Source organism: Rhipicephalus microplus, chromosome 3 (assembly GCF_043290135.1).
Source record: "Rhipicephalus microplus isolate Deutch F79 chromosome 3, USDA_Rmic, whole genome shotgun sequence".
Lineage (NCBI taxonomy): Eukaryota > Metazoa > Arthropoda > Arachnida > Ixodida > Ixodidae > Rhipicephalus > Rhipicephalus microplus.
The window spans coordinates 220,332,097-220,345,816 of NC_134702.1; the positions used below are offsets into that span (position 1 = coordinate 220,332,097).

Consider the following 13,720-nt stretch of genomic DNA (forward strand, 5'->3'; position numbering starts at 1 on the left):
TTCGGCCCCCAGAAAAAGCAAAGATTTCACCGGTGCCTTGCTTTGGATGAAGTTGTAGGCCAATATCGCCAAACTACAGGTTTCCGAGTTCGTCTGGCCATCGTTTTGCACGGCACTAGAGCCTCAATTGACAACAGCCGGTCATGGCCAGTTCTTACACTTTATCAATGGACGTGCACGCCTGGCCAGCCCTTCATTGCTGTCATTGGCAGCTTCCAGTCTGCAGATGCCTTTGCCTGTTGGCCGTACTTGGTTCCTCATGACACCGACGGCTACTAAATTCTGCCATCGGTGAGTTCGCCTTGCAGAACTAAATTTCACCGGTACTACAATTCACGCAGTTCTATAACGTGTGCAAGTTTTTAAGCCCATCAGATGTAATGTTTCTCTATGGTAAGTTGAAGCATGAAAAATTTACTACTACTGTTATATACATACATATATTATGGAGCAAATACATAAAAAGTTTTTTGTGATTTGATACAAGTGAGCTCTTGTTCGATTATAAGGTTGGGCCTGTCGATTGACCACGTTTGATAGTTGGAAAGTTAATGTGCATTTATTTTTCAGGAGCCAGGTTGCACTTAAAAAATTTATGTTATTTTGGAAAATTAGTTCTATAGACGATTACCACTGTGGTAGTACTATACTTCAGTAGGACATATATATTGCGGTACGTAAATTTTACATGAGGCTTCAGTTTATTTCAAAGTGATTATAGCAGATTTTGGTCACTTTAACGAAGTGATAGCTTCCTCAAATAAGTATTAGAAGTGAGTGCTTTTAATGATTGTTTTTAAATATCTCGTTTTTGGCTCTTCACAGATCGCAGAGATTGGTTTGTTAAGGTCCTGTGATTCATCGGTTGCACATTCTGGCACGTCAATCCTCATCATTACTTGGAGCACCTGTACAAAAATAGGAAGGACACGTTCTTCCTAACTGTGCAAGCCTATGTCACTGCTGGGACTGTTATCATTCAGCGGATGTGGCATGGAAGCATGCATGGCAGCCTCATCTGGAAGGACTGTGATCTGCTTGGGAGCTTCGAGCGCTCAAAACTGCCTAACGGCTGGCTGCAAGGTTAGTTTTTTTTTAATACATACGATTACGTGAACACCACTTACTGTGCACAAATTGAAAACCCAAGCATGGTTGCTTTCAGTGGATACCTGTAATATTCTTACACATAATTCTTATGCAACATTTATAGAACTAAATTGCAAGATAATTGAGAATGTTGAAAGCTGAAAGCCTGCAGCTTATGAATGAAACTCCAATAATCTGAGACTCAAAAGCTTGTGCTTTGAAACGAGCACAAATACTTTGATTCCTTATTGAGCTCTCGAGCTTGTGACCCCTTTTGTGGATCAAGTGCTCTAGAAGGAAATAGCAAGTGGGTGAAAATTGCCTGGCTGTTCACAACTTGCAAGGAGAAAGACCTATTGAAGAAGCCTCAGATGACATAGGGCCAGTAACTGCATCTTTTACCTAATGTAGCTTTTTCTCTCTCAGTGCTGTTGCTTGTGTTTCAGCCGAACATGTTCACCACGATTGCATAGTGATATATATTTTTCTACAAATTTTACCTGACCTAAGTATGCATTGTTGATCTCTAAAGGTGACGTTCAGTGTGTTTCAAAGCCATGGCTTCTCATTTCTCTGTCTGTGGCTAGCCTATTTCAGTAGCAGAGCGATGCAGCTAGCACACATGCAATCCAAGTCATGGAGCGCTCCTTTGCTGTTCTGTGCAGGACGCAGCATATCCATCCGGCAAGGCACTGGTATCAACAATAATGGTGAGTGTTGGTGGCACCTGTAGGAGCCCGTTGTGTTTCTTGCGTATGATTATTTTCCCCGAGGAAGTGCATTTTTGAAAGGTTTTCTTCATTTAGAATAATAGATGTCAGCAACAAGCACACTCATAATCCACAAAATCTTTGTGTCTTCTAGACTGCCCATTTGCTCCTATACGCAGTACGCTGAGCTAGCTATGTTAGACAGCCTTAAAGTTATGAACATTGGCTGTTGTGTTGTAATGCAGTCTAACTTGTGTTTCTTAGTGAACTTATTTGTGGTCTGCTTCTCGCACCTAATGTAAAGTCAAAATAGAAGAAATCTTATTGGCTTTTTATGTCTGGCAGAAGTTTCATGCCTTCATCTATAACATTGTAGTTTTGCTCTTGTATCATATTAAATATATTTTCAGTCTTCACTGTTTGTGTGTGTGTTCAGGCTTGTCATTGGCTTCTGAAAATACAATATCTGTAAATATGAGCACATAATAGACAACTATACACTCTTGCATGTAGCATGGTTGTAACAATGATCTGTATTTTTCTAAGTTCCAGCAGTAACAAGGGGTTTGGTGCTCCACAGTCATGTACAGTGCATCGAGAACAGAGCACAGAAGACCAACAAGTATAAAGGGACTGCCAGTGACTGTTCTCCTGCTCAATGTTTACAACAGCAGAAAGAGCACATTGTGATGTCAGGAGCAGCTGCTGCTTAACTTCTTAGCAGCGCATTATTCAGCAGTTCAATTGCTTGCATTCAAAATTATTTAAATTTTTCTTGGAAGATACCAAACTATGACACTAATTTAAAGGCTGCTGTAGTGTTAGTGGGCAAATATTTTTGAGCTGAAGTTTTTAACATGTGTGTTAAGTGCCTGCGTGCCTCTACATTTACATGCCAGAAATAACAGCATCCATGGTCGCCAATGGTAACTGTGTTTGCATTCTTTGTAGTACAAGAAGTAAAGCCATGGATGCAGTAATCATGTACTTAGTCGATGCAATCCATCAGTGTACACTCATTTGTATAGCACCAATGATGCCATGAGTGTATAAGCTCTAGGAAGTGAATCTATGTGGATTATTTTATTTGGAAGGAAGAGGATCATCACTACTCCTAGTATATCTTAACAGTATATTTTAGTGCTTGGGTATTGTCTCACTGCTTGTCCGTCCTTCAACAGTCTACTTCTCTACTGTGTAAGTGTAACTTTTTAAATGTATACTTTGCTCAGATAGGTTTGTTCATAACGTAATGCAAGTGACTTATCATCTATGCAGCTCTACTCAGACTAGAAATAAAAGTATTTATTTTTATGTGTAGCTAAAACATGCATTCACTTGTGTTTTTCTAGGTGCCTGTACAATTTTTTAGCCTTACAAAAGTGCTGGTATACTCTAATATTGAATCTGGCAACCTAATATAATTTGTTAGTGGAAGTAAGAATGTGTTTACAACCAATATTACTATCCTCAGATGAACTGTGAAAACTCTGTCGAAATTTATTTACATTTTCTGAACTTTGTGAAGGCAAATGTTGTTATGTTCTTTTATTGTGGTCCCTGTTTCATGCAAATGACACATAATTACTTTGCAGTGGCATAGTATTAGTTGTTATTTTACACATATGTGCTGAGAAACATCGCAGTTGAGGCCAGCAGCAAGACATACATGCAGTGCACTGGAGCATCACCTCACATAGTGTACAGTCTTTGCCCACCAGTAAACTCAATATTTTTCAAGCAGACTAATAGACAGCTGTATGGGAACTGTGTTGATGTGCAAACTTTGAAGTCTTCTTGAGGAGTGTTTTTCATCATTTTTGTCCAAGTGAAGTAGCTACCCAAGGCCACAACTGGTGGCAATGTGGTGGTTTCCTCTCTCCAAAAGCACTCTTACCAGCTGCCTCAATGTTAGCATGGGGTGAATTCACGAACTGGAAAAATAATTGGTCTTTTTTTTTCTTGGCCGAAAGAGTCGCTTCCACCGTTTAGCCACCACGACGCACCTGAATAGAAACTTTTAGCTAAATAAACTTGATTCTACTTTTGAGAAGTGTTTTGGGGAAACGAAATGACACCTATAGCTGTCAATATAAACACTGTTTGCACCAAGGAGCTTAGTAGCTTATAAATGTATTATTCATGTTTTGTCTAGAATTCACTCGCGCTGTGCCAACTTTCAGCCCAAGTGTCCTAACATGCTTTGTTAGTGGGTTGTGAATGAGCCAAGCTATGTAAATAAACAGAGTGATATTGCAGACATGTACAAAATATTGATGCACAGCCCTTTTCTTTAACATGACATTGTCAAAGGCTTTATTCTTGTGTTTTTTATAAAAACTGCTTGTCACTGGGCAGCAGTGGAAAACTATGCATCAAGCTTTTGCGAGATGGTTCGAGAAACAGTGTGTTCAGACATAACAGTGCCGGTGGATTTCTCTCGTAAGTTACTTTCTGTAGTATATTCAAAATGAGTATATTAGAATTATTGTTTTATAGCCATTCATTTTAATATTTACACCTGAGTGTATGTATTATGTATGTATGTATGTATGTATGTATGTATGTATGTATGTATGTATGTATGTATGTATGTATGTATGTATGTATATATGTATTAATGTATGTATGTATGTATGTACGTATGTACGTATGTATGTACGTATGTATGTACGTATGTACGTATGTATGTATGTATGTACGTATGTACGTACGTATGTATGTATGTATGTATGTATGTTTTAAATGAGAATCCGTTTATCATTGGTGAGTAAGCTTGGTTATGATTTGGCTGAATTTTTTTCTAGTTATTTCTCTTTTGAGTCATTATACATTTCAATTTGTTTTGTACTGCATAAAAATAAATGTAACCTTACACAGAATATGTGTGTTCGAAGAAGTTGTTTCATTTACCAACCTACAGTCCTGGGCAAGAAATTGGGTAAAATGGAACGAACCTAGGAAGATTAGTTTAGAGCATAGCTACTCTACATGGCATATCTCATACACATTGCGTTGGTTGAGTATGTCGATTTCAACCTTTCAATTTTAATCAGAATAAGCAATCTATCACCCGTGGTTGTATATGTGTGTGATAGTTATGCATACTGTGATACCGGTTCGCAATTACAATTAAGGTCACAAACCTAGTCAAGCTGAATACACGAATTTTGTCCATGCACTTTTCATCTGCACTGTAACTGTTGTTAATAAAAAATAAACTTCAGTTTAGAAATTTATTCTATTAACCAAAAGCAGGGTATCTCTTTATCACACAAATTCAATTGCCATTGTTCTGTTCCATTCTGGACAATAGGGGACCCTCTCAGCAGAACTCGATTAACTGCTATAGTTGAATTTAACCATTGACAGTGACATTACACTGAAGCGTGCAGCATGACAAATAGCGGGAGAGAAGACACAAACTAATCACTCTGTTTGCGTCAGCTCTAACTGTCCGTGCTCTTTGGTCTTGCTGCATGTGATGATGCCCACCAAATTAGCACGAAAGCGTGTCCCTACAAAGGCAGTCAACTTGGCTGCAAGCAGTTAGCTCACTGCATGTGTAGATTTTCTTCAAAACACCGTGAAGACTGATTGCTGGTCGAATATCCAAACACGTGAAAAGTAATATACCAGGTATGATATTGGTATTTCAGCACTGGACACTTTTGCGATAAGAGAGGATGGAGGAGAAAATTGTGAACCCTGAATTGTTTATTTTTTGAAGGAGCATAGTACAGCGCTTTTGGGTCAAAAGGGGAGTGAAAGAAGCAAGTACGAAAGCCTACTTTTCAAAAAATTAGTACCCGCCACCACGCATAATGACAGGCCGGGCAACCTATTGAAAAAAAAAAAAGTGCTCAGTGATTCTGCGAATCGAACCAAGTACCTCCTAGATTGTAGTTGCGCGCTGTAACCGCTCCTCCACTGCAGCGGTGCTTGCATTCGCCCTATTGCTGATATATCGTAGTTTCTTCGAATGAAGCCAAATGCAAAAACGTCCGGTGGAACTTTGTCAAAAATAGAAAAAATAGTTAAAATGCGTTTTCCCAAGGTTACTAGAAGATAAACACCGCCACGTGTGACTGTACAACCGTGCGCTATTTATTCTTGTACATTACTGTCATGACGTTGGGATAGCCGGCTCTAACGTACGCTACCTTCTCATAGTTTGCCAAATATGGATGAGAAAATAAAAATATATATCGGCCTGTGACAACGCTAATCAACTATTATGAGTTCACTGTCACTAGTGTCACTTTCACTAGATGAATGCTCAGTTTGCTTCCATTATCGTTATTTAGGAAAGTTTTGGCTCATTAACTCAACTCTCCTAATTAGCATTGATTCTCACACCTAAGGACAGTCACACTTCATCTCGATTTCTGAGTGGCTGTCACTCCCATATAACGCGTACTCCACCTTTTTATGCTCTCCGAGCATCTGACCCTGCTTTGCGGAGACTTTCCCTGACGTCTGCTGGGCCATAAAATTGTCTTTATTATCTATCAATTTCAAGCTTTCGCGAAGCCGACACGAGAGTCTCTTTCTCTCTTTTCATCCTTTTCGCACGTGTGATAACGTCTCTCGATCTCAAGACTCGTATACACGTCCCTTGCTTCGTTTGCGCACTCAAACAACGCTGGGCGAAATATTTGCACCGTGTTTTGTGAAAAGCATTAGCACTGAGACACCTCCCGACGAGTCTCCCTCATTTTACGTAGACATATACCTAAGCGTAAGCGTATTCACGTTCTCGCATTCCGGCTTTATAAAAATGCTGCGGTGCATGGAACCAGCGAAATTGCACTCACAATTTCATTTGATTACTGCTGTTATCTATTTCCGCACAATTCGTCTGCAGGCACCAAAGTCGCTCTTGTGTCTTGTAATAAGAATATTGTAACAAAGGCTACCTTTGACTATAGGTACAAAACACCCTTACGTTCACCACTATACCGTGCTAGATTGCACCGAATTAGTTAAGTAGCAGCGCAGCTTCAATGAAATGTAAGGTAACTGGTCGCGTTAAATAGGGGAAGACATTGGAGGCACATTTTCAAACATTGCATGCATCGATTTATGTGTGGTTTCATTTATGTGGTACACCTGGAGTGTTGTTTACTTGTACTTGGCGAGATAGTGCATGGATTGCTCGGTGGCTTAAGGCCATCGAGCAATTATTTTTTTAGCCACAGTCGTTAATTAAAGGCGAGTGCTTGGCTTTGCACAGCCCACCAAAACGTCTATTACAACGTACGCGGCATCCGTAAGCGCTGTAGCAGACGCTCGCGGAACTGAAACTTAGATGCAGCAAATCATTGGCTATCATCGTATACTCTTGATGCTAGACGCTTTGCGTGCTACCTTGATATTATCGGCACACACTTCTTTCTTTCTTTGTCGTTTCATCGGCTATCGTGTGTCCTCCTTGCCCTCTTAAGTGCCGAATAAGTTAAATTCATACCCGCGCTATAGTAATCCCTCCAGATAAGAGAACTTTTGGCTAAGAAAATGCGTAGCCAAAGAGAAAGCTTTGTGAATTCGGCCCCAGAGGACTAAAAGCATACACTCCTGGAGAAGTCATCCCCCCATGGCCCTCTCACATATTCCCTAAAACCAAAACTAGCACTGATTTTGACGTAATTTTAATGGGATGCGAAGGCATCGACGGATGGCAGTAACATTGGCCTTGACCAGTCATGAGCAGGTGTCTGAGGTTCGTAAATTCAAGGGTGTGAAATGCAATCTCGGGCAATAAAGCTGTTTTAGGAGCTTGCTACGTTTGCTGGGGGGGGGGGGGGGGGTTGTCTCTCGTCGTTGCACTGGTATGTATGCTATTGCTCATTGCTGGCGCTAGAGCTGCAGCTCTGCTCTTCGTTTCAAGAGCGTTCAAGACATGCCTCTTCACCGCTCAGGCGACGCTCGCTCCATTCTCTGTACACATTACGATACCACTAGGTGACTACGCTTATATATAGCTTTGGCTCTCAGCAGGCTTCCGTTCTCTTTTGCGGACATCGACACCGCTACCCACTATGAACACTATGGAAGCCAAGGTTGATACGCGGAGGCTCACAATGCGGCTGCAGCGCCGGTTCGCCGTCAGGATTCTTCTCGAACTTACCACTACTACATCGTATAATTCTGGAACATCTGGCTCCCTACTTACGGATCACAAAGCCATTATACTAAAACGAAAACGCTCATCCGAGCCAAGTGATCCGTAATAAGCTCTGGAACGATATGTATATACTGCATTAGCATGTATATATCTGTACATAGTGCACTGATATGTAAATACTAAACATTGTGTATATAACGTGAATATATAATCACACCACAACAACTCTCGCGTGACGTCTTCATTCAATGATGATTGAACATATGTACAGAGAAGTCATGGTTTACCGAATTTATTCGCTGGAGCAAGCTCCTTCGTCTTCATTCATTTCGTGCATAGGGTGGAATTTTTTCGCACAGTTAACAGCATAGTATACATGAATGCGCATGCCACCCAGGCAAATATTTGCATTGGTAATTTTATCTTCATAAATTGCTGTCAATGCAAAGCGCCAAGAACCACTTCCTCCGTAGACGCCGAGAGGTACGGTGTTCCAGCACTCGATCTTCAGAGTGATCGTATACCAAAATACCGACCACTTATGGAATGCAATTAAGAAAAAAGTCATTGTTTTTACGCACAATTTTCAATCGATATTTCTCTTTCAAGCCGCTGAGGCCTTGTTGAAGACTGCCAGGGTGCTGGTGTCACTTTCAAAGCGCCTATCACAATGAGAGTCTCGCATTCGCTGATGGTATCACTTGCTCACAACTTCACGGTGATTGCATGTGCAGGGCACAAATATTTCACGACGCACCGGTATCTTCATTTCTACCTTCTCGATGAAAACTGATCACCTAACGAACTTACACTCATGCTCGCTCACAAGCTTCAATCTTAACTTCCTGCTACCGAACAACGCCATCGTTGTTTACCAGGACGGGAAAACGTGATATGACCAGAAAGCCAGAAAACTAGAAACAGTGAAGACAGAAAATCTTGCAAGGTGTAAGTTTCCTAATTAAAATGCCATTCGTCTTGAACTTCAAATTTATGTATTTTCATGTTACATTTTTCCTTATGCTACGCAGTATATATAAGTTAGCGCTCGTGCTCTACATGCAGAAGCGTATAAAAAAAGGGCATGCTTGGGCTTCGTAGCCTTGACTGTGTTGCCACAGAAAGTTGTCGCTGAGTATAGTAAACTAAAGACACAGCGACCGCCATTATGTAGACTTGCTGTAAGATTTTCTTGGCGAGTACACGTGCAAATTTTTTCACAACGGTCCACGCGTAAAATGCATGGCGGGCAGGAAAGATGCCCGAGTTAACTGCACGAAGTAGGCCGAGTGGTTCATGACTGCTCAACATTACTGATTCGACCGTCTTTTTGGTATAAATTTTTTCTTCTTGAAGAGTGTATTTGCTGTGGCAACTTGACTATTACCATTCATTTTGTATTTTTGTTGTTTTCGTAGGTTTTCGAAGGAACACTGACCCCAACTATTCAGCGCGACAAAATTGAGATACATTTGTGGAGACACAAATTTACAATATATCAAGTGCAAATATATATTATAACATATTTATCTTAAATGACTTTTCAATGGCATGCCGGAAAGCTGAGTGAGATGCGGAGGGCCTATTAGCACCGACGTCAACACAGTGTCAACGTAAACAAACCGACGTCATGAGTTTGCGTTGCCAGGTGAGTGCGGCGCCCGCTTGCTCGCGGTTCTGACGCCACTACTTTGCACAGTGACGTGTCTAGTGTTGTTCACATAGCCAATGGGAACCGGTCCTCTCCACCTCGGTGCTCTTTCAAACCGCAGCTACGTCTGGGCGCTGTAAACCATCGCTAAATAAATAACCGTTGCACACTCATGCAAACGTGCTTTCCAGTTGTTATAACTGGGCCACAAGCTCCCTTATGAATCAAGAAGATGCGAGGAGCCAAGTTTTGTTTCATTGCTCCTTTATTGTTGTCATACTGAATGTGTTTCAATAAGCAATTTTGTGCGCGTTAGAAACTTTACTCTCGTCCAGGACCAGAAATAACGTAGCCTGATTGTCAACTTAGTTTCAGTAGTTTTGGTAGTATATTTTAGTACTCCTCATGTGCTTAGTTATCGAGCATGCGCAAGGCAGCATAAGGACCCTGCATCATGACACTACTTTTCAGGCTAAAATAAAGCTTTGTCCAAAACACACCAGAAAAGCAGTCTTTATGTGACGGTTTAGTGCTTTTTTTAAATGTAGCTAATTGTTAAGGTTATATTAGGAAAACGCTTTCTATTCAAAGTGTAGTAAGTTCTTATTTTTTGAAAATCAAATACAGCGAGTATTTCAAGATGTAGCTGCCTTGTGTGTATCACCTATCCCTTTGTTTATTTCGAAAAACAATGTATATTGCACGGAGCATATCTGGGCTGTGAAACTCCGAAACGAAGTAAACAAGTACCGAATAGAAGGTCTCAGTGATGTCTCTGTCTTATAATGAAGTATGAAAAACTTAGTATTATCAGTTACCTGAGGTCTCAGTTATGCCTGCCTTATGAGATAAATAAATATCAACAGTATTAGCAAGCCAATTAGGTATTCTTCCTCGGTGCACTATACACATCAACAAGAGATTTATGTGAACACCACCATAAAGCTACCAACACCACAAAAGGCTTTGTTTTGGAGAATTATGAACTATGACAGTCCACATATTTATTCAGCGAACAACCAGAATCAAGTCACACAAAAGCTTTATCAATGTATTGGTGAAAGATATGTGAAAATGTTACATTCTAAGAGTGCTGCAATTAAAGCAGCAAGTCAGTGAACACCAAAATTAGCCTTTGTAGCCATATCCGCCGTATCCTCCATAGCCCCCATAGCCACCACGTCCGTATCCACTTCCCAGGCCGGAGTGGGCGAGGAGGGCTCCTCCAGCATTGACTTTGTTGACGTGGTGAACGGTTCTGACAACAAAAGCTGGCCCAGCTACCAGCTTGGCGAAGGCGGGTCCCCCGCTAAGGAGAGCAACGCTGCTGCCCACACCAACACCACCCAGGCCAGCTCCACCCAGGCCAGCTCCAGCCAGGCCGACACCACCCAGGCCAGCTCCACCCAGGCCAGCTCCAAGCAGGCCAACACCACCCAGGCCCGCTGCATTCAGGCCGACACCACCCAAGCCGACTACACCTAGGCCGGCACCATTCAAACCACCGTAGCCAAGACCTCCGTAGCCACCAGCTCCATATCCGAGGCCGCCATAGCCTGATCCAATATAACTGACCCCTCCAGCGTCCACCACTGGGGAGACGAGGTACATGGCGAATACGAGAAGCAATGCAAAAAGTTTCACCTGCAAATATAAACAAATACAAAGTATACGTGATGTACTGTTCGTGAACCGGATAACTTTGACACGACCAGCAGTAACTGTGGGTCAGCAAAAAGGTTTGAACACAACGGCGCGTACAGCAATGATAGTATCTCAAATTATTCTTCTGTTCCAGCTTATCGACAATTTAATGTAGCTGTTGACTATCACTCAAACAGAAATATACAGTGAGTTCTTTCTAAACTTTGAGATGTTGATTTTTTAATGCTTGCGACACAAATGTTCGCCCCACACATATGCATGTTGACTCGACGTATGTCTCGAGACAAAACGAAACGCGTGGTTGAACTCAAGAAAGGTGGCCACAAACAGGAAGTTAGAAGCAAATTAACACGTGACTTATATGAAGGTTGGACAGTACAGCCCAACCCACACAAAAAACTTTATAAAAACGAGGATCAATATTGAGAAATTTTGTATTCGCAGTAGATGCAAAGGAATGACTATAACAAGGTTAGAATGGCCGTGTCTGATGCAGAAATTAGAAAAACTTGACTATGCGAGTCAACAAGAATGGTGCAGCGTAATAAACAGGAGGGGGTTGTACTCCTAGTCCACCTGCCGCGCACTTCTAGCCATGGCATTCAGAAGAGTCTCTAAATTAGCATGAGGCGTTCAAGATTAGGTCAAGACGAAGATTAGGTCACCGAACTTCTAACCAGGGGGGGGGGTTTATTTTAAGGCTCTTTGGAAGTAAAGTTTGGCATTAGAAAAGATACGGCCCAATCACGCCTCATACAGAGGTTTAATAAAGAGTAGCTTTGCCAACCTAGAATTCAAACTCATGAGCTTGAATGAAATGCGATCGTGTTAGGTCGAAAGACGCTGTGGTAATGAATGCTAAGAAATGTTAAAACGTTTTGCGTGCTAACACTGACACAAGAAAGATGTCCTGCTGACACAAAGTGGTTAAGAAAACAGAATAAGAACGCTTTATATTTATTCAACTACAAACTGAAAATGAAATAAAAGATATCAACCTTGGTGTAGCGCTTCCTAATTCCCACTTAACAGAGAAAAACTTGAACTGAGTTTACAAAAGTAAGACGTAGTAATGCTGCTTCACGTTCTTGGCACAGTGTTGTGAAAGAAACCATTTCCGTTGCACAGTTCGTACATTCAGTTGAGCAGTTCGCCTTCACCGTAACCACTTTACTGATGTCTTTACATGATTCTATTGCAAGACCCTGATGACAATGATGCGTTGAAACGCTCAAAGCAACCTTATAATCAGCACAGTGATCTTCTCGGTACAAGATTGATGACGCTTTTGGTAATATTGTATCACTTTCACGCACCTAAAAACTGCTTATATTCAATGAATATTGAACTTTTGTTATGTTCATTCTTCAGGAAGTACACCTGTGTACTCTCTTCCATGAAATATACAAGTGCCTTGAGTTAACGTACTTGTGAAATTTTCGAGCATTTGAAGAGGTGCGCCTAAATTGAGACTACTAAGCTAGCAAGCTTCTTTTTGTTGTGAGGTCACTATGAAAGAAGGCGCCCTCATAATCTGGTTCGTGCATTCACTTCCAGGCAGAATCAAATTACATAAAAATAAATTTTGCATCAAGCTACAAAAACATATATGGATATCTATAAAACAAAGAAGGTAGACTAGACGTCCTTAACACTGCAATAATTCAGTTTCAGTGGTCAACAAGTGACATTGCAAAAAACTTGAAAAGTGAAATATCAAAGTTTTTTGTAAGCACTTTCGTGTGAAAGAAATAGCATTGAAGGTCACGGAAAGCAAATTTAATGTTGATTATGTTGCCTGCTTTTTAGTGCCTATATTCTAGTTGTTAATGACGAACAACGAGGCCACAATGACCACCTAGTATGCGATAGACCTTGTAGGAAACGCGAGAAATGCGTGACTCAATTTCCTAAAATAACGCTGCTGATTAGGTGCACATATTTTTGACATCAGGTCCATGCGCAATTATGATTACTTACAGCAATGAAGCTACGGTAGCTTAAGTATGCTAGCGCTTACCATGGCGGTCATTCTTCACGTTCAAAGAAACGGAGGACTACGGCGGCTGGCTGTGGATCGTCGAACCCAGTTTATATACTGACTCGGTTAAGCAGTATCGCTGAAGGGACAGAGAGTGGTGAAAGTCCATCGCGCCCGTAAAAGGGTACGTGAAGCCACAAAGCAACAAAGTAGCATGACGACATGCAGGAACTCGACGATAAGAAACCGTTATCGCGGTATCTAGCCTTACCTAACCAAAGGCTCAGCTTCTGGGCACAAAAGAAGACGTCCCCGTGCTTGTATACAGTGTGTCTCGACTACGGAAGTCACTATAGTTTCCTACTTGTGTAGCGGACTGCACAATATCACGAATCGAGTAAGGAAGTGAGACAGCTTCGATGCAATGCGGCAACGAAGATAAACCTCCGCAGTAACTAGAAAAACTAGCCACACTGATGCACCTCATTCTATCTCTG

At 41.3% G+C, this 13,720-nt stretch overlaps 1 protein-coding gene and 1 long non-coding RNA gene across 2 annotated transcripts; one reads left to right on the forward strand and one right to left on the reverse strand.

Moving 5' to 3' along the window:
* Window positions 1-342: 342 nt before the first annotated feature.
* On the forward strand, window positions 343-4,681 carry LOC142804137 (uncharacterized). Its single transcript, XR_012894473.1, has 2 exons — window positions 343-1,083; window positions 1,755-4,681. It is a non-coding gene; the product is annotated as an uncharacterized LOC142804137 (long non-coding RNA).
* Window positions 4,682-10,542: 5,861 nt separating this feature from the next.
* On the reverse strand, window positions 10,543-13,337 carry LOC119159900 (uncharacterized). Its single transcript, XM_037412708.2, has 2 exons — window positions 13,263-13,337; window positions 10,543-11,221 (listed from the first exon to the last, which is right to left on the reverse strand). The coding sequence occupies exons 1-2, from the start codon at window positions 13,272-13,274 to the stop codon at window positions 10,706-10,708; spliced, it is 528 nt and encodes a 175-aa protein (XP_037268605.2). The 5' UTR covers window positions 13,275-13,337; the 3' UTR covers window positions 10,543-10,705.
* Window positions 13,338-13,720: the final 383 nt, after the last annotated feature.